At 39.3% G+C, this 22,393-nt stretch overlaps 1 protein-coding gene across 1 annotated transcript in view; it reads right to left on the reverse strand.

The window, feature by feature from the left end:
* Nucleotides 1-22,393, reverse strand: part of ANTXR1 (anthrax toxin receptor 1) — a 219,398-nt gene that overhangs the window by 129,511 nt on the left and 67,494 nt on the right. Inside the window, exons 9-10 of the mRNA XM_005867817.2 lie at nt 15,696-15,756; nt 4,689-4,787 (exon numbers count right to left, since the gene is read on the reverse strand). Coding sequence (XP_005867879.1) covers nt 4,689-4,787; nt 15,696-15,756 — 160 coding nt within the window. The remainder of the gene's footprint in view (nt 1-4,688; nt 4,788-15,695; nt 15,757-22,393) is intronic.

Here is a 22,393-nt window from a genome sequence, read left to right on the forward strand (position 1 = left end):
CGCCCCCCCCCCCAACTCCCTGATTAGAAAGGCTGCTTTATTTTATGCTAAACTAACATAAGTGTTTGGCTCTGTTTATGGACTTTGCTTTTCCTGTTCCAATGCTTAGTTTGCCTTTTGTGGCACCAGCCATGCATTGTTTCAATTACTTTGTATACATCTTAAAATTGGCTAGGGTTTTTGTATACATCTTAAAATTGGCTAGGGCAAGTTTCCATATTTTTCTTGGCTATTCTTATATGTTTATTCCTACATATAAACTTTAGAATTACTTTGTTGACTTTCAATACAATCCCATTGGATTGTATTAAAAGTAAATACTAATTTGAAGACAATTGATGTTTTTATAATAGCTGCTGCTCCATTTAATAATAGTGTTAATGATAATAATAAATTAATACCAGTAGCCAACATTGATAAACAGTTTGCTGTGTACCAAGTCCTGTTCTATGCCCCACTTCCCACATTAAACCTCTTAACAATACACGATAGAGTTGCTATTATTTCCATATTATTTTACAGGTAGAGAAATTAAGGCATGAGGATGTTCAGTTACGTGCCATGGTCACACAGTTTTAAGACAGAGCTAGGATTCTTTTCCTAGTTGGTTTGGTTCCAGTGTTTATACTCGTGTCTGGTATTTTTGCCATAAGCATGTTTGCTGTAGACATCTTTGCTGCAAAATTAATTGACCTCTGGCAATTTCACCAGAAAAGATAAAATAATGAAAAGTTAAAAAGGAAAATTAAAAAAAGACATAATAGAAAATGAAAAATTAATAAAATAAAAAAGACTTTACTGTGAAAAGTAAAAGTACATTGTCTTTGACGTCTTTTGTTCACAATGCTATACATTTTTTGTTTGTTGTTTTGTCTTCTTGTTTGGTCTAGCATTTTTCTTTTTTTGCTGCAATTTCTTACTTCATTAAGAAAGGTATGAGTTTCCAACTAAATAGTTGATTTTAACATCTTGAAGACTGTGAATTAGTAGCCGCCTCTTTTATATTTGCCGTAGCTTGGCAAATTTTTGATTTTGATGGATGGGAGGGATGACTGTGCTCCCCGAAGGATTTCCAAACTGATGTGTGATCATTTTCTAGAATAGTATGCAATCTGCTTCATAGTAGTTGTTATGGTTCATTATTTTAAGACCAGGTCTACTCGTCACTGGACAGACCTTTATGAGGGCTAAAATTTAGACATAATATAACAGTGGGAGTAACTGCAAGCACTTCACCAATGGACAAATGAAACTAAGTGACAAGTAGCTTAAACACATTAAGTCTGTCAAATGCACATCAAACTATCTACCAGCTATTCTATTTTTTACAGCAAAATTGCCTTACTGCCAATTAGTTGTGCAGCAAAGATGTTTGCAATGAAAATGCTTGTGGTCAAGATATTTATGACAAAGATGCTTATGGCTGGACCCATATCAGATACTGGCCATCTGTCCCTTAACGTCTGGTAAAACATGGGTGAAAAAAATCTGGGTCTGGTGCTTTGGTTGGGAGCTGGGGGGTGGTGGGGTGGTAGGATTTCCTCATATCTCTCTTTCCAGTTTATGCATTTCATCTTCATCTGTGTCTAATCACTCTGCTTAATTCATCCATGAAGTTTTATTCCAGTGATTAAACTTTTCCAATTCTAGAATTTACACTATGGTCTTCTGCAAATCTGCCTTTGTTGAACATTCTTCCCCTTCGGTATGTTTGATCTCTTTAGACTCTTTAAATGTGTTTATTATCCATTCTCCTTCTGGTTCTCTTTCCTTGCTTGCTCTCCTGTTTCTTTCATCCATCTTCATATTTTTTGCCACTCAGTACTGTGAGCCCATCTTCAGAGGATGTTGTTGACTGCAGGAATGCTGTAGGTTGGGTTGAATGTTCATTGCCTCTGCCAGGGCCACAGGGATCAGGATGGTCATGGACACACTTTGGGTGATATAATATCTTACCTTTATTCTCTTGCCTTGGGTCACGGAGCAGCTTTTCCAGCCCCCATTTAATGTGTGGTGCAGCTCTTTGGAGCCTAATTTCTGTAGGGGACTCTGCTCTTGCCCACTGCCAGGCATAGGCTGGGGTTCTGTGTTTGGATCAGTATCAGGAGAATGATCTGCAGACCCCCAGGCCTGGAGCCCACACAGCTTAGCTTTCTGCTTAGATATTGCTTTCCATTTTTGTTTCCTATACATGGGGGTTTCCTCTTCATTCCTTTGAACAAGGCCACATGTTACAATTTTTAAAACCACATTTTATCCAGAATTTCAGGACCTATTATATCAACCACAAGTCCAGAAATTGTTTTAGATTTCTAAGAGGTTGATTCATTGATTTTATTTTTATGAAAAGGCAAGGAAAGTGGGGAGAAGTAGGTATTATCCTATGGTTTTTTATTTTGTTTATATTTATCATCTAAGAATATATTTAAAATTTTTGGCATTAATATGTTAGCATTTTATTTGTGTCTTAGTATAATAAATGAATGTTTAAGCCATTTAAAACTGTATATGTATTCATTTTTTATTGCCCATTTAAATACTCAGAAATTCACGTTAATATCTTCCACTATAAATATTATTTGTCAACTTGTTCTTTTATGTTTAACAGTTTTGCTTCATATAATCTGCTACTGTATTATTTGTTGACGACTCTGAAGCCTGTATCATGTTTGAACAGGCTAGAGAGCCACGGAAGTCTTACCTTCATCATTGGGCCTTTAATTAGTCTTCTTCTGATTAATAACATATTATCATTATAATATATAATGCAGCATTTAGAAAAAAATCTAGAAAGAGGAAATATATAGTATAAAAATGAAAATAGATAAAAATTTAAAACTTGGGATATAGAGGTAGAAAAGGAGAATGGGAAAAGTAAAGTAAAGGAACATAAATTTATTTTATTTTACAGTGACAACTCAACAGACTTATATTTATAAGGTTGATGGAAAAATTTAGATTGAATATACTGCATTTAAAAACTTATTTACTTTCCCTGTCCTTCATAGTTTCTTGTTCTTATTATTAAGGAATGGGCCAATTAATAAATAAAGGACAGGTACTTTTCAAATTCCAATACTTCCCTCTTAGTTATTTTAAATAACCATATGTCTGAGTTTAGGAGTGTTGCTCACAGCATATAACGTGATTGAGTCACTGCCTTCCTCTTCTCCAAACTCTCAGCACTGTGCTGGAAGCATGGTTAGCTTTGTGGTTTAAGCCAAATCCCTATCCCAACAGCCTTTCTTTTTTTTAAATAAGAATGAGGTGGAGGGCTAGACAGGTGTTAGGAAAGGAAGAGGGAGACAGAGAATGAGCTGATTTCCCAAGAAATAAAATTCCACGGAGAAACTGGAAAACAGGCTTTCAAAACGTCACTCTGCAAATCCATAGTGCGTTTGCATTTCGTGTTATCCTAATGCAGCACCCCCGTGTCACCTTTCAAGCAAAGGCAACACTATCCCCATTCCCATTCATCTTCAGAGAGGGGTTGGTCCAAAGGCTCGTGCATCTGGGAAGTCTGGAAGGTGTTGATGTCTTGAGTTTGAGATTTTGGTTAAGGAGAGAGGGAAGGCGGACTTGAGTGACATCACCATCGAAAGGGAGAAAAAAGGAAGAATTCTGTAGGGGGCGCATATCCAACTTTCACACTGTGACTACTCAGGGATATTTCAAAATGTTTTCGAATAGCGAATATTTTTTGGAGACGTGAAAGTATTTCCAAGTATTAAGAAAACTAACTGAATGTTTCAAATGTTTGGAATTATTCCAAGGCCAGGAATTCCAGATGTTTGTAAGGGAGCCATTGCATATCTCTGTTTAAATATTCAAGCGGGTTTTAAGATGGTAAAGTGAAAAAACAAGGCATACCTTTCAATTCTTCCTTTTTAAAAACAGGACAGTACCTACTCAATAAGGCAAACAGGAGGACAGAATAGTGTGGATATCTCCCTGGCCCGCCCCCATTCTCTTTCTACCTCCCAGGGCTGTTGTGGCGAAAAGATGTGAAACATTTAAAAGGACATGGCACTGTGGAAAATGCAATCTATTTTTACTGTTCATCACTGCAGATGCTGAATCAATAATTAACTGCGGGATGGATGCCAGGTGCAAATAATAACCAGGCTTCCTGGACATCTGTCCTCCGACAGTCAGTCTTTAAATTAAGAACTTGCCTGCTACAAATGTCTTGTGAGAGTGCCAATGTTATGCTAATTCATTTTTTTTGCATGAAATGCACTTAGTTTTGCTTTCATATTCCTGTATTTCATGTCAGATATTCACCATGATGAGTTTCTTGGCAACTCCAAACCAGAATCATCCAGCCTAAAAAAAATTCCAGCATCTATACATGCAAGCCTTACAGTTTGGCTTTTGGTTGATTCTGAATTAATAAGTTTAGACTCTCTGTTTTTCACTCTTATGCTTGAGAGGCCCTAATACTTGGTTAAGGAATGTCAAGCTTCATGTCCCCTCACCAATCAGCGCCACCACGGACAACCGGGAAGGGGTAACTCAGTACACATGTGGGTGCGTCTTGCCCGATGAGAACCAGGGTGTGTAGGAGTTTGCCATGTGCTTACTGCAGGGAAGACCCGTCTCTGCACGGTTTCCCGAGTGAGGCCTTGCTGGAAGATGGGGCTTGCATTCCCTTCCCCGAAGAAACCCACCAACTCTTAAGGACTTACTGAGCGTGACCGACTCGTTGATCTTGAAGCTGCAGAGCACCCTGTCCACGTTGCGAGCGTGTCGAAAGCCATTTCCTCTCACGACTACTTGAAATGATTCTGAAATCAAGAGTAACAACAAGACACGGTATTTGACTGCAGGCCATTAGTTAACCCGGGGCTTCCCATCTTCTCTGATTTAGGGTGTTTGTTAACTAGTTCACCAGGCTTCAAATATTTGAAAATTGGTTCAGGTTGGAAACCAAAAGTGACCTTGTAGGTGCCTTTTATCACTTACTAGGTGTCCACAAGGAAGACTTCTTACTCTGAATTCTCCCCTTCTTGCCTTGGCTCTTGTTCTTTCTACCTGCAACACCTTCCTCCCAGCTCTGTCATTCAAATCTTCCCCATCCCTCAAGTCCCCACAACTTTGAAAACTGTGATCTCAGCAGCCGAGGGCCACAGGGGAAGGACGAGCTCTCCATTCCATCAACTCTTATTCTCGCGTCTCTTTTACACACTGAATGCCCCTAAAAGGATTTTTTTTAGAGCTCAAGGTGCCGAACATTTTTTGAAAACCACTAACGTAGCATTCCCTGTCTGTCCTGAACAATGTAGCATGTGATTATGTGCTATCTGGCCTTGTTCTTTTGCCTTTTCTTCCTCAACTAGAAATACATTCCTTTAGGTGGAGAACTGTTTGATACTGCTTTCGCCCTCCTGCCTCTCCTGGGCAAACAGTCCTGATGCCTCGAGGTGTGTAGTGGTAATCATAGCTAGCAAAACATCAACAACTTGCTTATCGGTGACCAGTTGTCAAGCATTACCTGTTTGAATTGACGCTGGCCCCTTACTGTAGTAGTGAGTACTCACTTCTCTCTGAATTGAATAGAGAATACATGTCACAGGTCTCTGGCCCTGCATATTAACGTCACATGTGAATAGTGCATGTTGAATCAATTCATGGTAAAAAATCCTTATGAAGTAAAAATAATGATCCTTTTACAATAGTCTTGCTGAGGGGGTTGGGGGGAGGAAACAGCCCCTGAGAATTAATTAGTTAAATGTGTAGGAATAGTTGCTTAAGTTTGATGGTAGCTAATAGTCAATGCTCCACTTTCTTTTATTTTTGTCATCCTACTGTGTGTAAAAAGATTGGGGCTTGGGATAATGCTGCGTGGCATATTAAAAAAGAACTCAACTAAAAGTCATAGGGAAAAAATGCAATATTTGCGAAAGTGGATCTTAAACTGTAAATTGCTATCCAAGTACCGATTTTTGTTGGAGGAAAAATGAAATTAGAAGACTAGCATGTGGGACTGTTCCAAACTTTAATAAATGTCATGAGTGTATGTCACTTTAATTCCTAGGAAACTAATTTAGAGATGATGTTTGCCAAGAGAATAATAACGGATGTTAACTGCTCCCTCAGTATGTGCCAGGCCCTGTGCTCAGCATTGTCTGTGTCTGATGTCACGTACAATGTGGGCATTTAAACCTCCCCACAGCCCAGGGAGGTACAAGTGAGAAAACTGAGGTTGGTGAGGTTAAGTCATCCGTCCAAGGTCACACAGCTAGTAGCTGTCAGAATCAGAACCGGAATCCAACACCATGTCCTCAGAACTCTGCCACGATGCTCTTGACCACCAGGCCAAACTGCATCCTCATTGTCTTGTGACATATGACTAAGCTAGAGATTGACGTTGTGATTTTTAAAAGCTTATTTTAGGCAGGCTTGCCCATTTTGCAGAAAAGTGGAGCTGGCCTGGATGGAAAGCAAGAAATCAAAACTGAAGTAAAAGAACCCCGAGGCACTGCGTGTGCCACAAAGAGCACAAATCAGAACAGAATGCCTTTTACAAGTATAATGAACCATGACAATAAGGAACTTGATATTCTGACATTTTAAATGACTTGCCCAAGGTCATGGAATTAGTAAGCAGCAAAACTGGGACTTGTATCCAAGTGTTCACTGCCTTAGTTTGAAACTACATTAATTAAGGTCATGGGCACATGGTTTTCCAGGACCGTTAGTCCTATGAATATTAAGTATTGATACATGCACGTTAGTGCATATACACAATTGCTAAGTTTAGAAGGACGGATGTAACAGTTTTCTTTAGATGTCTGCCTGGTGCATGACCTATGATGCCGATGGTTCAACAACATTGTGGAAGAACCTTTTTGTATCTTAGTTACTCAAGGTAAAACTATAGAAACCTATTTCTGGTTTTAGTTTGAATGCTAGCCTTCCAGAAATCTGCCATTGAACGCTTTTGTTGATTCAACAGGTTTTCTGCCTCATTTCTGTGCCCCCTTCTCTTGTTTCCTCCAAGATCAGGAGAGAAAGGAGACCCTGGCAACGCAGGCTGCACGCCGAGGTCTCCTCTCCAGCAACATAACATGTTCTAGCATTACCAGCTCCGCTGCCGAGTCCTCTATAAAAGAGGCTGCCCACACTCTGCTTGGCCTAACCTCACGGTGTTTAGGAAGAAAGACAACGGCAATCCACGACGTGGCCAAGGTGGAAACCCAACAATTTAACCCCCTAGGCCTGAGGAGATGGAGGAAGCGATGCTACGGGAAACAGGAGGAGAGAGGCGAGCTCCCACCCTGCCGGTGCAGTTTCTGTGTTAGTGCGCACATGTGGTTTCCAGAAGATCCCAAACATCTGACTCAGCAGCCCGACGAGAATGTCAGCTCTTCACACACACAAGTTATGTAACAAAACCCTGTCAAATGAATGCGCCAGCAAGTGAGAACCAGGGCATAGCGATTGAACTCCATTTATCCACAAAGCCCTGAACCTGCTCTTCAAAATATGTACAGCTGAGTGTTTTCAGGCAATGTGCACATTGGGTTGCAGCTCTTAAGAAGTGCTTAGGGATTGTAGGGCTTTAGGAAGGAATTTCTACTTGAAAATGATCTTTGATCTAATCTTTTAAGATACAGAGTTTTAAGGTACCTTTAAGACATGTTCATTATGATCCTTTTGTCACTCTTATTCTTAATGATAATTGTTTAAGTTTCGTGATGGTAGAGGCCATCATTTCTATTTCTTCAGAAGTTTTGACTGCATTTAACTCAGGGCTGAGTCAGTCTCAGTATAAACTTATTGAATGAATAATAAATGACATCTTGGTTTAGAAAGGGAATAAAGAGGAAAGACAAGGTGGTCCTTCATTCAGGTACCAGTCAGGTCTAATCCTGTTTATTTTCTGAGGATTTATAAGACCAACGAATGAAAAGACATCATTAGTTGTTAGGGAAATGCAAATCAAAGCCACAAGGAAATATCACTCCATACTCGCTAGAATGGCTATAATAAAAGAGATGGACAACAATAAGTGTTGGTGAAGAAATTAGAAACCTCATACATTCCTGGTGGGAATGTAACATGCTGTGTGTGCTTTTTAGTTGTATTTTTGAAGTTGTTGTCGGAGGCAGCAATTTCCGGTGTTTTCCTATGCCGCCATCTTGGTCTCTCCCTGATCTAATCTTTTAAGATACAGAGTTTTAAGGTACCTTTAAGACATGTTCATTATGATCCTTTTGTCACTCTTATTCTTAATGATAATTGTTTAAGTTTCGTGATGGTAGAGGCCATCATTTCTATTTCTTCAGAAGTTTTGACTGCATTTAACTCAGGGCTGAGTCAGTCTCAGTATAAACTTATTGAATGAATAATAAATGACATCTTGGTTTAGAAAGGGAATAAAGAGGAAAGACAAGGTGGTCCTTCATTCAGGTACCAGTCAGGTCTAATCCTGTTTATTTTCTGAGGATTTATAAGACCAACGAATGAAAAGACATCATTAGTTGTTAGGGAAATGCAAATCAAAGCCACAAGGAAATATCACTCCATACTCGCTAGAATGGCTATAATAAAAGAGATGGACAACAATAAGTGTTGGTGAAGAAATTAGAAACCTCATACATTCCTGGTGGGAATGTAACATGCTGTGTGTGCTTTGTAAAATAGTTTGGTAGCTCCTCAAAAAATTAAACATAGAGTTACCTCATGACCCAGAAATTCCACCCCTAGGTATCTCTATCCAAGAGAACTGAAAATATATGTCTACACAAAAATGTGTACATGTTCACATTATTCATAATAGCCAAAAATGGAAACAACCCAAATATCCATCAACTGACTGACGACACTATTCTTACAAGGGAATATTATTCACCCATGAAGTTCCAAGACATGTTAAGACATGGACGAATCTTGAAAACATTATGCTAAATGAAAGAAACTAGACACAAAAGGCCATATATTGTATTATTCCATTTATAAAAAAATCCAGATTAGCAAATCCATAGAGACATAAAATAGATTGGTGTTACCAATGCTGGAGGAAGAGGGGAATAGGTAGTGACTACTTTGGGTTTCTTTTTGGGGTGATGGAAATATTCTGTAATTAGTAGTTATGCTTGTACACCTTTGTGAATATATTAAAAACCATTGAATTATACTTTTTACAGGGATGAATTTGATACACTTATTCCATTCTGTTCTCTCCTTTTGTATATTTTCTTTCTTTGAAATGTGGAACACATAAATTTGAAATGACCTTAATAAAGATTGACTTTCATTCACTGTATCTGAAAATGAGACACTTCTATATTCTCCATTTGTGCTGGTCTCCCAAGACTTTCCTGCAAAATTGTTGTTAGTGATATTTCATCTTGTGAGTCAGTTTGCATTTGTTCTTCTATTCGATGCTTAATGTAACATCTAAAATATAACATAGTGACTAAATTATTCTAGAACTCTTAAAATTCTATAGCTATTTATTTATTTATAACAGCTTTAGTGAGGTGTAACTGACATAGTAACTCACATATAAAGTATAGAACTTGATAAATTTTGACATATGTACATAATCATGGGACAATTCCACAAAGTAGTGACCACATCCATTACCTCAAAAGTTTCCAGGTGCCCTTTGTAATCTCTCCCTCCTGCTCCTCCCCACCACCACTCCCAAGCAACCACTGATCAGATCTCTATTATAGATTTGTCTTCATTTTCTAGAATTTTATGTAAATGAGCTCATACAGTAACTATTTTTTTGTCTAACTTTTTTTTACTTGGCATAATTATCTTAAGACTTATTCATAATTATTTGAATATTTATGCATAGTCTAGCACTACTTATTGGTGACTATTGTTCATTATATGGACACTAGAGGCCCAGTGCACGGAATTCGTGCATGGGTAGGGTCCCTAACCCTGGCTGGCAATCAGGGACGATCGGGGCCTTCTGGCTGCTAGCCAGGGCTTTTCTTCCCCAGCTGCCAGCTGCTGGCTGGGGCCTTCCTTCATTCCAGGCCTCCCCCTGGTGGTCAGCGCATGTCATAGCGAGCGATCAAACTCCTGGTCTCCCGGTTGAACTCCCAAGGGAACACTTTGCATATTAGCCCTTTATATATATAGATAATATAATGTATATTATAAACCACAATTTGTATATCCATTTACCTGCTAATAAACATTTGAGTTGTTTACAGTTTTGGCTATTAAAATAGAGCTGTTTTCGACATTTGCATCCATGTATGTGTCTGGATATAGAATTCCTTTTCTACTGGGTGAATACGTAGGACTAGAATGACCAAGCCATATGGGAGGTATGTGTTTAATTTTTTAATAAACTGTCAAAACTGTTTTCCAAAATTATTTTGCCATTTTACATTCCCACCAACAGTATATGAAAATCCCTCCTCCAGGTAGAAATATCTTTAAATGAAAAGAAAGATGAAACAGAGAATTAATCAATCCATCCAGAGAGGTGCCTAAGGGCCTGGCATGAGTGCTTTGAAAAACAATGAAAAGGGAAAGAAATGAAACCACTATTTGATGCTGTTTAAATGTGCCTGTTTTTAAGCATCTAATTTCCAAATGGTAAACGTGAAGCCTAAAACTACCTTCCTTTCCTGCTACCCCACCCAGTTTTATTACAAACAGTGGGAAACACGGCAGGAATAATACAACTGCTTCTAAAATGACAATATGAGGAGCTAATTACAACCTCCTTCCATTTCTGGAGAACAAAAACTTAAATGTGGAGCAGTTGGCAGGTTTCACACTTGATTCCAGTTAGCTCCTTCCTGGACTACTTGCTGACATAGAACACTGAAGTGTCCAAGTTTACGGCCAACTGAATGGGGCCTGAAAAAATTGTGCTTAGGCAAAAGGGTGCATTTCCTACAGAGGAGCTAAACTAGGCAGGGCCAATCCAACAATGGGTCGATTCTCCTAATTATACAGAGACTCATCTGCAAAAATATTTAATTAGGAACTCTAAAAAAGAGTCTGCATGAGAAGGGAAGCAGGTGCTGTGAAAGGTGCTATAAAGGCTCTCCACATAGCAGGTGACTTCCGACATGTTTTGGAACAGGGACTGTAAAACATTGACAGAAGCACCGTGCTAAATGGTGACCATATACTTGGCCTGAGTATTAGGTGACAATAGGGAGTGGCGAGGAGTATGGTGAACTGAAAAGAGTACATACTTATTTTAAACGAAGTTATTCAGTATTCAGTAATTATTATCTTGCAATAAATACAGGCCCAATGTTGCTAGATCTTATTTTTCAAGACTAGATGAAAATCTGAATTTTTAGGTAAAATCAGATTTTAAAATGTTAGCAATAAATTTTAAAGTTTCTTAAAAAAACAAACAAACAAACAAAATAAAAAAACAGAGTGCAGCCTTAACTGGTTTGGCTCAATGGATAGAGTGTCGGACAGCGGACTGAAGGGTCCTGGGTTCGATTCTGGTCAAGGGCATGTACCTTGGTTGCCGGCACATCCCCAGTAGGGGGTGTGCTGGAGGCAGCTGTTTAATGTTTCTCTCTCATCGATGTTTCTAACTCTCTATCCCTCTCCCTTACTCTCTGTAAAAAATCAATAAAATATATTAAAAAAAACAAACACATAGTGTGGGTAAAAAAGAACATATGTGTAGAACAGACAGGGTTTGTAGGCTGCTAGTTTATAACCTCTGGCAGTGGTTTCCAGATCGCCTCTTCTCGTATGGACATGCCTTTGTCATGCCATTCTGAAAATATGGGGCTTGGAACCATAGTCTGAACCTGGAAGAGTAGGCCATGGAGTTAGCCCTCTTGACCTGGACACTGAATGACTATTGATTCACCCTAAGACTACATCAGCCTTTTTTTGGTTGTTTTCAGAATCAAACTTGTTGGATATCAAGATAGCTATGATTCTTCTTATTTTTTCTTTTCCCTCATATTGAAGAACTAAGTCAGGTTTCCCTATACCTGCTTGATTGTGAAACTGGCTATTTGAACCCAAGTTCAGCATTTCATATTTGCTTCATTAAATGTCACCCTGTTATTTGCAGCCCAACATAATAAAGATCTGCATTGGGTCTCAGTTTTCTTGTCCATCCAGTGCATTATCTCTCTGCCTCTCTCAGAGCACAGTTTGCTGTCAGAACTATGGCTGTGGTTGAGTTGTTGGTTAAAGAGCTGTGATCACTGTCTTGGGGGGATGCAATAGTCAGCATGAGTGTCCTGAGTAGACAAGCCTGAGTGGAGCTTCAGCAGGGGCTGCTCTGGGAGCCAAGGCAGGGAAGTTATTCACAGAGAGAGAGAGGGGAGGGGGCTAAGAGAAAAGGTTTTTAATGAAAGCAAATTCTACCTCCCCGCCCCCAATCTGTCTAGGGCTTTGTCTCCCCATTGGACTTAGACATATGAACAATCAGTTATTTCCTTCTTTACTTTCTCTTCTCGCACACGAGTTAATCACTTTGCAGGTACTCTGAACTCTATCAAAGTTCTCCCCAATATTTTTTCTGTAGCATGTTTTTCTCATGTACGTGTAATGTTATCAACATTAAGATTATCACATTGACCTTTAATCTGCCTTAAAATGATAGTGATGATAATAATGCCCCTTGTTTTGTATAACAGTGTATGCTTTTCAAAGCACTATCAGAGGTTATAAACTCACAGCCTACAAACCGAGTCCTGGCAGTAGCCTAAAGAAAATCACAGAGGGGCTCTGCTTGGGTCTACTTGACAGGAGTTCCTGGTCATGAACAATAAAATAGGCTCCAGAGGATGATCAGCAACAGACCTTGAAAGAAATCCATGGAAGAACTTCTGGTCTAAGGATTTCCTTTGAAAGGTTCATTTTCTTCCTAGTGAAGTTATTCTCTAACCAGCGTGTTTTAGCCATTTTGATTCTAATTCAAGAGAGATCGGAGCTTGGCTCTTCAAAACTCTGTGTCTTGTTTAATTTTTTCTTTATAAGAAATAAAGGAAATAGAATTGGATAGTTTACTCCGACATACGGAATGATGGTTTGTCTATAAAATATGTCATATTGCACATAAGCCAGAGATTCAAAAAATGTCTAAAGTAAGGTGCCAGAGATTTGTCTATTTTATTGATTCTACCAAAGAAACATCTCTTGGAAAAGTTACCAATTGAATTGCTTTAACTTGTTTAACTTTATTAATGCATTTTAATATTTTCTTGGACTTTAAAAAATATATTTTACTAATTTACTTTTCTTTTCCATTTAATAATATAATGAAATCAATAAATTTGCTAGTTCAGTTCTTGTGGACCCTGATATTTCTGTGCCATATTCATTTTACACATGTGGTCTTTTTTATTGTCTTGAATATCTCAATGGTATGTAAAGGAGATTTCAGTTCCCAATCTTTGATTCCAGAATTATTTAGGAAGATACTTTTCTATCATCCAAGTTGAAATTTTATTTTGTCCTTGTTCTTTCTGTCTTTGGCTATTATTTTCTAATTTTTCTTCATTTTAATCAGATAGTTCAAAGATATGATAATTTCTTAAGGTGAAGTGAAAGGGGTTAATAAGGGTCAAATAGGCAAAAATCAGAGCATTGTTTGTTGAAAAAACACAGGAATCAAGACATTCAGTCAAGATTTATTGACTAATTGTTGAGTGCCCTGTACTCTATTAGGAAGTGAAGAGAAATAAAATTCCTTACTTGTCCTCAAGAACCCTGCAGGAGGGGACTTGATTATGCTGGTGAATTAATAGAAGTGTATTCATTGTTGTTAGACTCTCTGATTCATTACAAGGTTGGAACACATTCAGTAGGATGGCGGAACCACAAGTCTGGGTTTTCCTCATGAATGGGATAATTGTACAATTAAGGAACTCCCCTGTTTCCCCATCATTTTTAAAAGAAGGAACTATAAGAACTGTGGAGGTGGGTTTGCCTTGACGCTAATGAACCCTGGTGGGGGCTCCTTACTCCACAGACCTCTTTCAAGGCTCTGGCACTGGATTCACGTGGACATACGCTTTTATCAAATTTTCAAAGGTAAGATTTTTCAATTTCTTTTATTTCTTTCTTTTTTTAGAGAGAGAGAGAGAGGGAAAGAGAGAGAGTGAGAGAAACTTCAATTTGTTGTTCTACTTATTTATGTATTCATTAGTTGATAGTCGTATGTGCCCTGACTGGGGGTCAAACCTGTAACCTTGACATATGGGGACGATACTCTAACCAACTGAGCTACCTGGCCAGGGCCTCAATTCTTTTTCTTAAAGAGGTCCTCCTGGATCTGGCCCTGTGGCAACCACAACTGTCCCTGCCGGCTGTCCTACCAGGTAGCAATTTATTTAAAGGGCAGTAGATAGTCTTTATTGATTGCTTTTCTTTAGGAAATGTACACATATCTCTGAATAGTCACCAAGTATTGTTACCAACTTTATATGTTTACATATATGTTTAATGTTTAGTTGTTGGCAAATATTATTCAGGGCCTCTAATTCCTTGAAAGTCTTTCATCTATTCTAAAATATAGCCAACAAACTGGAATGAAATCTTTAAGGAATTATTTCATTTATACCAATACAATGTCATAAAGAATAAAAAAAGTACAGTATTTGACAAAGCCTGAAAGGTGTTCTTCAATGCGTATAGGATTATATAACACATTTTCTGTGATAAATAATAACTGGCACTGGCATTTGGGAGACTAGAAAGGTGACACTAACAGTGACCTCTCAAGGGTGAAACACTCAAACTCTTGGGGCACCAGTCTTCACAGAGAGGGCTTATACCAGCCGTGGGCAAACTACGGCCCGCGGGCTGGATCTGGCCCGTTTGAAATGAATAAAACTAAAAAAAAAAAAGACCGTACCCTTTTATGTAATGATGTTTACTTTGAATTTATATTAGTTCACACAAACACTCCATCCATGCTTTTGTTCCGGCCCTCCGGTCCAGTTTAAGAACCCATTGTGGCCCTCGAGTCAAAAAGTTTGCCCACCCCTGGTTTATACCCTTTTGTATCTTCAGTACCCAGGACAGTGCCTGGCATTCAGTAGGTACTTAAATAAGAGTGAGGGGAAACCTTCAACAATTATACAAAAAGAGTCAGTATGGCTGAAGTTTGCAGTCTGTTACAATACAAGACAAGAATGAGCCCCAATTTGGATCAGTTAGAGAAAATATTGTGATTCCCAAAAGGCTGATTCTTTGTATAAGCAGAGACTCCCTGTATAAAGGATAGAATTATAACGGTCTTTTACTAAGACAACTGGAGTTGCCTACACTATTTTGTGAGGACTGGCAGATTGAGAAATTCATTAAAATCAATATATTAACTGTGGAGAGAGGCCAGCACTAATTCAAAAATTAAATAGATTAGCATTCAGGGGTGGCCTATGATCCCCTGATCATCTGGTAGCTGCAGGGCTGCCCTGAGCATAAAGGGTTAGACTCCACTTCTATCCAAAGCAGGGTTGTTGGTGGTGATGTGTGCGAATAATTAATCCCATGAAAAGAGAGTTTGGACAGACTTTTTCAAAGTTTCGAACAACTGACATGTTGCTTCTTTCTTTTCTTTTTTTCCTAAAAGCAAATGTATTTAGCAATTTTTTACTCCTCTCTCTATCCTCCCTCTTCCTGCCTTCTTCCCTTCTCTCCTATCAATGAAACCAACATGTGATTTGAGCTCAAAATATCATTTGTATGAGAGCAATTAGCATTTAATCTCAATTTACCTCCTGCACATATGGTGGATGGTTCAGCTGCTAGAATTTCAATGCAGGACTTCTTCAAAATCTAGAAGGAGAGGAAATAAAAAAGTCAAAGCACAGCTTATTTTGTTAAAAGAGAGAAGTAAGGTTTGCTTTTAGTTACCAAGATAGGAAGAGTCAAGAACATTATGTTGCAGTGGGTGGTTGGTTGGGGAGTGCTTTACTAGTACCCTTAATGTCAAACATGCAATGAGCCAATATTGTGTTAGATGCTTTTCCAAAAGCCATAGGAATCATTCATTGCTTCTTTCAGCAGATACTTACTGAGTCTATGATATGCCAGACCTAGCCATGGAGAGATGTTGGGGAAACAGAATTACAATTGAAAAGATAAATAACAATGGCCGGTCATATGTGGTAGGTGCCATGTGAAGGGGCAAACAGAAGGAGCTAAGGAGTTCACGGGGGTGGGGGTGATGGGGAGAGATCACTGAGGTCTGGTACATTGGGAAGGACTTCATGGAAGCCATGGGTGCTGAGGGTAGGACTCAATGAAGTGGAGTGAAGTGAGTTAGGGGAAGGTTGGAGCCCAGGCAGGGAATGGCATTAACAAAGGGAGAAAGTAGAAATACATAAATCTCTTTAGCTGGAACATAAGCAGCTTGAAGAATTGACAAAAGGAAGAGTGATAATAGATAAAGCTGGAGAGTAGGATGGAGATGCCAACCCTCTAGGATCACTTCCGGATGACTGTACTCAGTTCCCTTTTTGTTAGAAAAGTCCAGCAAGAAGTTGAGGAAGAAGGTTTTGAGGGCTGAGTTGTTGTGCCCCACTCTTCAGCGGGACCCCCTATGCCTTCCTTAAGTGGAACTGTAGTCTTCTACCAAATAGGAGTCCTGTGAGGTTGGAGGAGTTAGAGAGGAACCCCATGACTGCTTAGGGAGTCTGTGAAGAAGGCTTCTCCGGCCAAAGGAGGGTATCTGATTGGTAGGGTTTAAGCTTCTCTCCATCATAGCTAAGTCATGTTTCTAAAAATTTCAACTAAGCATTTTAAACACGTATAGGATACTGAATTAATTTACCAAGCAAATGCAGTATCTTTATTTGGGCCTTAATTTGGAAATAGAGACGGTTCAGAGGGCTGAAGGAAGTCATTTTTCTATTTATGAAAGGGGCATTTGCTAGAGGAATTGACAGTGAAATTATAACACTAAGTCAGTAAAAGGAAAAGCATCTTTGGCATTGGGAAGCACTCTTGTGTTGATGTATTTATTTGCATGTGCTACTTTGTTCCAGCTTAACTAAAACATACATCACGGGTTACAATAAAATAAAAGATACACAAATTGCAAAAGGGGAGGAAATGGATTAAAGGGAAAATAAGAGGAAGATGAAATAAGGAGTGAGAACATCACAGGAAAAATATACTGTGCGGAGTTTATTTCCTTGCTAGGAATGGCTCATGGATTTAGTTCTAAGACTTCCAGTAGCAAATAAGGACAGGCAATATTTATGAGATTCTCAAGCTGTAGAATGAAAACAAGCTAGTTTCTCTGAAGAGATAATATTTACCCATTCCAGAGAGAAAGCTGGGCGTCCGCATAGAGAAGCATTGTGAAAGGAAACGAACAACACACTTCAGAAATCTCATGGGCAGATGACAAAACATTAAAATGCATTCACTGAAACAGGCTCCCTCACAACCATGTATTTTAGGTAATATATACCTGAAAGTAATGAAAAGCAGTATGTCTTTTTTTGACAGTTCTAAAATTCAGATTTCCAGCTACTTTTCCTGACATTCCTTCCCACTCTTGTGCAATTTAAAGGCATTTTGATCCTTTGATTCTGCTATTTGTTTTCAGCTTTCCCCGATTTCAGAGTAGGAAACAGTTTGTCTTTCTGTCAGCTTCTGCCTTCTTTCCTGGGTCTCTGGTTTCCCCAGCCACCTCTGCCCGCAACCCCAAACACAGGATCAGCCTCAGTTCTTGCTAGTCCCTAAACCTGTTCCAATTGGAGAACGATTCATGTGCCCGCAACCCCCACAATCCAGTGCCCACCTCTGTGAGAGTCAGTGGTCCTCACACAGCTGGCTCTGGGGACCTGGAATCACCACTAGCTCCTGAGTGCCCTTCATTGTCACTCTGATTTGGGACCAGGCACCCCAAGGATAGATCTTGGGCATCCATGTTTCCCTGTTGGCTTCCCCGTCCTTCCCTGTCCTAGAGTTGGTCCTCTGGGTCTCTTATGTATGCAGTGGGGCTTACCAAAATCTTGATGTGCAGGGACTCAAATCCCAGGTGACAGCTGTCTGACTTGAATGGTGCTGATTGTTCAATCTCTCCCCCCATTTGCTATCATTGGTCTTCCTGCCTGAAGGGCCACCTCAGCCAGTGGTTACAGTTACGATGATGGAGCCACCCCCTTCAACATGTCCTCAGGCAAGTCTTCAAACAGGCCACATTGGAAGAAACAATTCACCCACATGGAGAAACTTACTAAGTAGTGGCATTAGAACAACCACGCAGCTATTTTTTGATGTGTTAAATAAAATTCCTAGGGCATTTGACATCCCTTAATAAATCATATTATCATCCACAACAAAAGATCTCCAAAACAGTTTAAGAATAAAGATTGGGCTATTGGATCTACTTTGTCCCCATCCGCAGCCCCACCAAAACACATAAATGAAATATTTTCACCCATGTAAGTTCTTGACTTTGAACCAATGTTTTTGATCCAACTCTAATACTTAACCAAGGGTCAGTAAAGGCAACACCCGTGAATCTTTGAGCACAAAGACACACTAGCAGGGGTTGTCATCATAAACACATGCTGCATTATTCTCCCAAAGTGTCTGCAATTAGCTGATAAATCTAAGGAGTATAAGAAGGGCCAAAAAATGTCAGCCAAGCGCTGTGATTCAATCCAGTAAAAACACAACTTTCCCAATCTTAACCTAAACCATCTGGAAGGAATGCATTGCCGCCAACAGAGTAAATTTATCAGTGAGGGGGGATGGGCAGGATTTGTCTGGCACTGTGGCTTCTATTACTGTGAAATGTCTGGTTTCAAAAGGTAGGAAGTCACAATGGCACTGGGTAGATCTGGGGGGTTTCCTTGTTTATTAGCAGCCCAGACTGTACGGTAATCACTCTGTCTGAATTTCCCCCACACAGCAAATCAGCTTAGGGGCTGGAGACTAGATGAGGGTGAGAAGGTGAAGGATCTGTCCCCCCTCAGCACAGTGGTAGCCATGGAAGAGGTGTGGACACAGCACTGGGGAATCGCTGGAGTGAAATCACTAGATGGAGTGGGAGGGACTCACACAGAGTCGTGGTGATGTCAGAGCTGACAGTATAATTGGCCTGTAATGGAGACTGGTTAAGACCACTGCATGCCTCAAATATAATCCCTGTGAGAAGTTAGGTTCTGGCCCTGGTCCTGGACTTACCTGACCTATGGTCCTTGACAAACCCTTTACCTTTTCTGAACCCCAATTTTGGGGAGCAATTTCACGTACTGAATAACAGCTTAGAATCTGAAATCAAATTGCTTGGGCAGCTCATTCATGAGCAGGTGGCCTTGGGCAAGTTGCATAACCTGAGTCTCTGTTTCCTCAATTGTAGAAGTGGGATAAGAACAGTACCTATTGCATAAGTGTGTTGAGTTGGCAAGATTGAATGAGACAACATAAAGCCCATAGCACAGAGCCTGAAATCAGATAACTCCTCAACTAATGGTAGCTGATATTATTGGGCCCCAAGCTGCACCCTGTACTGGCCTTGTGGACTTGGACAAGTTGTTAACACTCTGAACCTCAGTTTCCTCTGCTATAAAATGGGGATAAGAAAAACACTGACCTGAATGGGCTGTATGATGGCAACATGATAACAGACATAAAAGGAGAGATATTTCCTTTGTAAAGTCAGTTGGACTTAGGTGACAAAACTCATATTGGATTGGAGGGTGAGGAAGAGAGTGAAATTCAAGGAAATCTGACAAGGATTTTGTTTAAGGACAGAACAAACAGATGTGATTGGTCAATACATAGCTATTAATAAGACTTGGGCTACCAGCCATAATGTACCCTTCATGAAAAAAATTCACCAAGAATGTCTTCAGAACATCCTTAGTAGTAAAACACTTAGGAGCATGTCTGACAAATAAAAGTAGGTTTACAGTTGTGAGTATGTGAAACAGAGTTTATTCTTGTATTATTATTTATTAATTATTGCATTATTTTCCATACAAACAACTGAAAACCACCTTTTGCCCACCCCATATATTTGGTCCTCAAATCATGATAGCTGTTTTTATTACTTTTCTTATCACCACCACTACTGCTATTACTGTTGGGCCAAGATGGTAGCTCATAGATGCTTACATCCCATCACCCATCACTGGCCTCAGGCTTAATTTGCTGGGAAAAAAACAACAACCCACAAAAAACAAGGATGGCTAATAATACTTTCCTGTCAACTTTTGGAAAGATTTCAAAAAGGAGCTATATGGGGAAACACGTTTAAAATCCATAAAGAACTATATAAATGTGACGTGTTGCCACTGGTATAGTTACTTTTGCACATCTCATTAGACTGTTGGCAGAGTAAGAGAGGCAGCAGAGCTTTGCCAAATAATAAAAGCTACTCAGTATATTTAAAGTGAAATCCATTGTGGACCAGTGCAGGTTGTATATAAGAGTTTATTATTTTGGACTCTAAAAGCCCAAGGTCCCTTTTCATAAAATTCTCAGTTTATACAGAGATTTTGCAAGAATCCTTAAAGGATTATAAATGTTGCATGGAGTATTAGGAACACCCCCTTTGCCATAGGCACACCTCATTTTTTTTTTCTAATTGCTCTGCCTCCTTAATTTTCATTTACTTGGCCATTTTCTGTTAGAGGCTCTGTGTGTGTGTGTGTGTGTGTGTGTGTGTGTGTGTGTGTGTGTGTTAATAAAAGACCAGCCTCTGTTATTCATTCATTGCTTCCACACATCTTTCAGAGCATGTTCCTTAGTGTCTTATTTGGTATGAAGGGCACAATCTGCTTTTAAGACGTCCGGGGCTTGGGACAGGCTAGTCCACGGGTGGTTAACTATCTATTGACCAGTTCCATCTGTCTAGTTCTCTAAGATAAAACCTAGCAGTTTTCCTTAATTTCACTCTCTCTGTCCAATGTGGATTTTGCCACCTAAATGCTAATGATTTTACCAGAGAAATATTTCTGCATCCACCTACATTTTAGTATACATTATCATCCTTCAGAGGACTTGTCTTGGCTTGTAATTATCTAAATATTTTTGGATTGTTTGTTCATTGTCTATCTTCCTCTTTTAGACTATAAATTCTATGGACTTATTTTTACCCACCACTATATCCACAGTACCTAACCTGGCACATAGTAGGCACTAAGTAAATATTTATTGAATAACTATGTGAATAAATGGGACAATTTCTGCATGACTTCAGAAACTGGCATTCTAGCATATTATGTATTGGTCGCCCTTCTTCCCTGTAGTTATAATCTTAGGGTCTTATTCCTCATCTTCTAACACCTCCTCCTTCTTATTACACGCCACCATCTGTGGGGACCATTTTCTCAGGGTACTTATTTAAACACTGTGGGTGTATCATGTCTAAGACCAAGATTGGCCTGCTTTGTAAAAGCCCTTGATGCCTTTACTTGGAAAAACATGTACAGGTCTGTGTATAGGGGGTGAGGCTCAGACTCCCACAGAAAGACCATATGCACTATTATAGCTGATGGCAGAATGCACACTGGATACGTCTGGGGACCATTGCGTTTCGTTTAAAAGGCCAGGCAGCTTGGGATACACAGCCAGCTCCTCCAAGCCTTCAGGATTGTCAATGCTTCCCCCATGAATTTTGAAATTACAGCAGATCCTCTAATAACATCGATTCATTTAACATCATTTCATTATGTTTGAGATATTTATATCAGCTAACCTATGGTAAAATCGGTTTCAGTAATGTCATTTCACTGCAGTTCTAAGAGCCTATTTACAATATTAAATGAGGACTTACTGTATCTGATTTCTAATAAAATGAAAAAAAAGAAGTCACCTTTCCTAACTAAATTCCACTCCATAATTTAAACCAATCATCACCCTTATTATCAACTATGGACATTATCCTAGATCCATGTCTTTTCTACAGAATCTGAATTACTATTAATAAAATAAAAATGTACTATTATGCACACATCTTCCTGGGATCTAACATGCAAGAAACATTTTGAAGGCTTTACTGAATGTTGGATAATAAAGCAAAAGTTTCTGTCTGGGTGGGAGCACCCAGCTCACTGAAATAAATGCTCCTCTTCTCTTGGTTAATTTCACTCTGAAGGAGTATAGGACAAACAAGGTTCTGAAACGGAGGAAATCCTTTTATTTTCTTCCACGAAATCACTTTCCTCTCCTGTTTTCAGAAGGAACGCTCAGATAACTGTGAACTTCAAAACGTAGTTTATTTAGTAAGAGGAGCTTGTTGACCTGCATATTGGCGAAGGCAGCGGCTCTCCTTGAAAACTGACCCCTGTAGCGAGTGTTTCACTGGATTTTGTTCTAAATTCTGCTGTTGCTTTTGTAATCGATCTTAACAGATTCTTAGATACAGGAGGAGGAGCTGGGGGAGTTGGTGGGGTTGGTTGCTGAGGATTACTCTCTGCGATCATTGTAGCCTCTTCCTGCTATTATT

The sequence above is a fragment of the Myotis brandtii genome, unplaced genomic scaffold (assembly GCF_000412655.1).
Source record: "Myotis brandtii unplaced genomic scaffold, ASM41265v1 scaffold251, whole genome shotgun sequence".
In the NCBI taxonomy this organism is placed as follows: domain Eukaryota; kingdom Metazoa; phylum Chordata; class Mammalia; order Chiroptera; family Vespertilionidae; genus Myotis; species Myotis brandtii.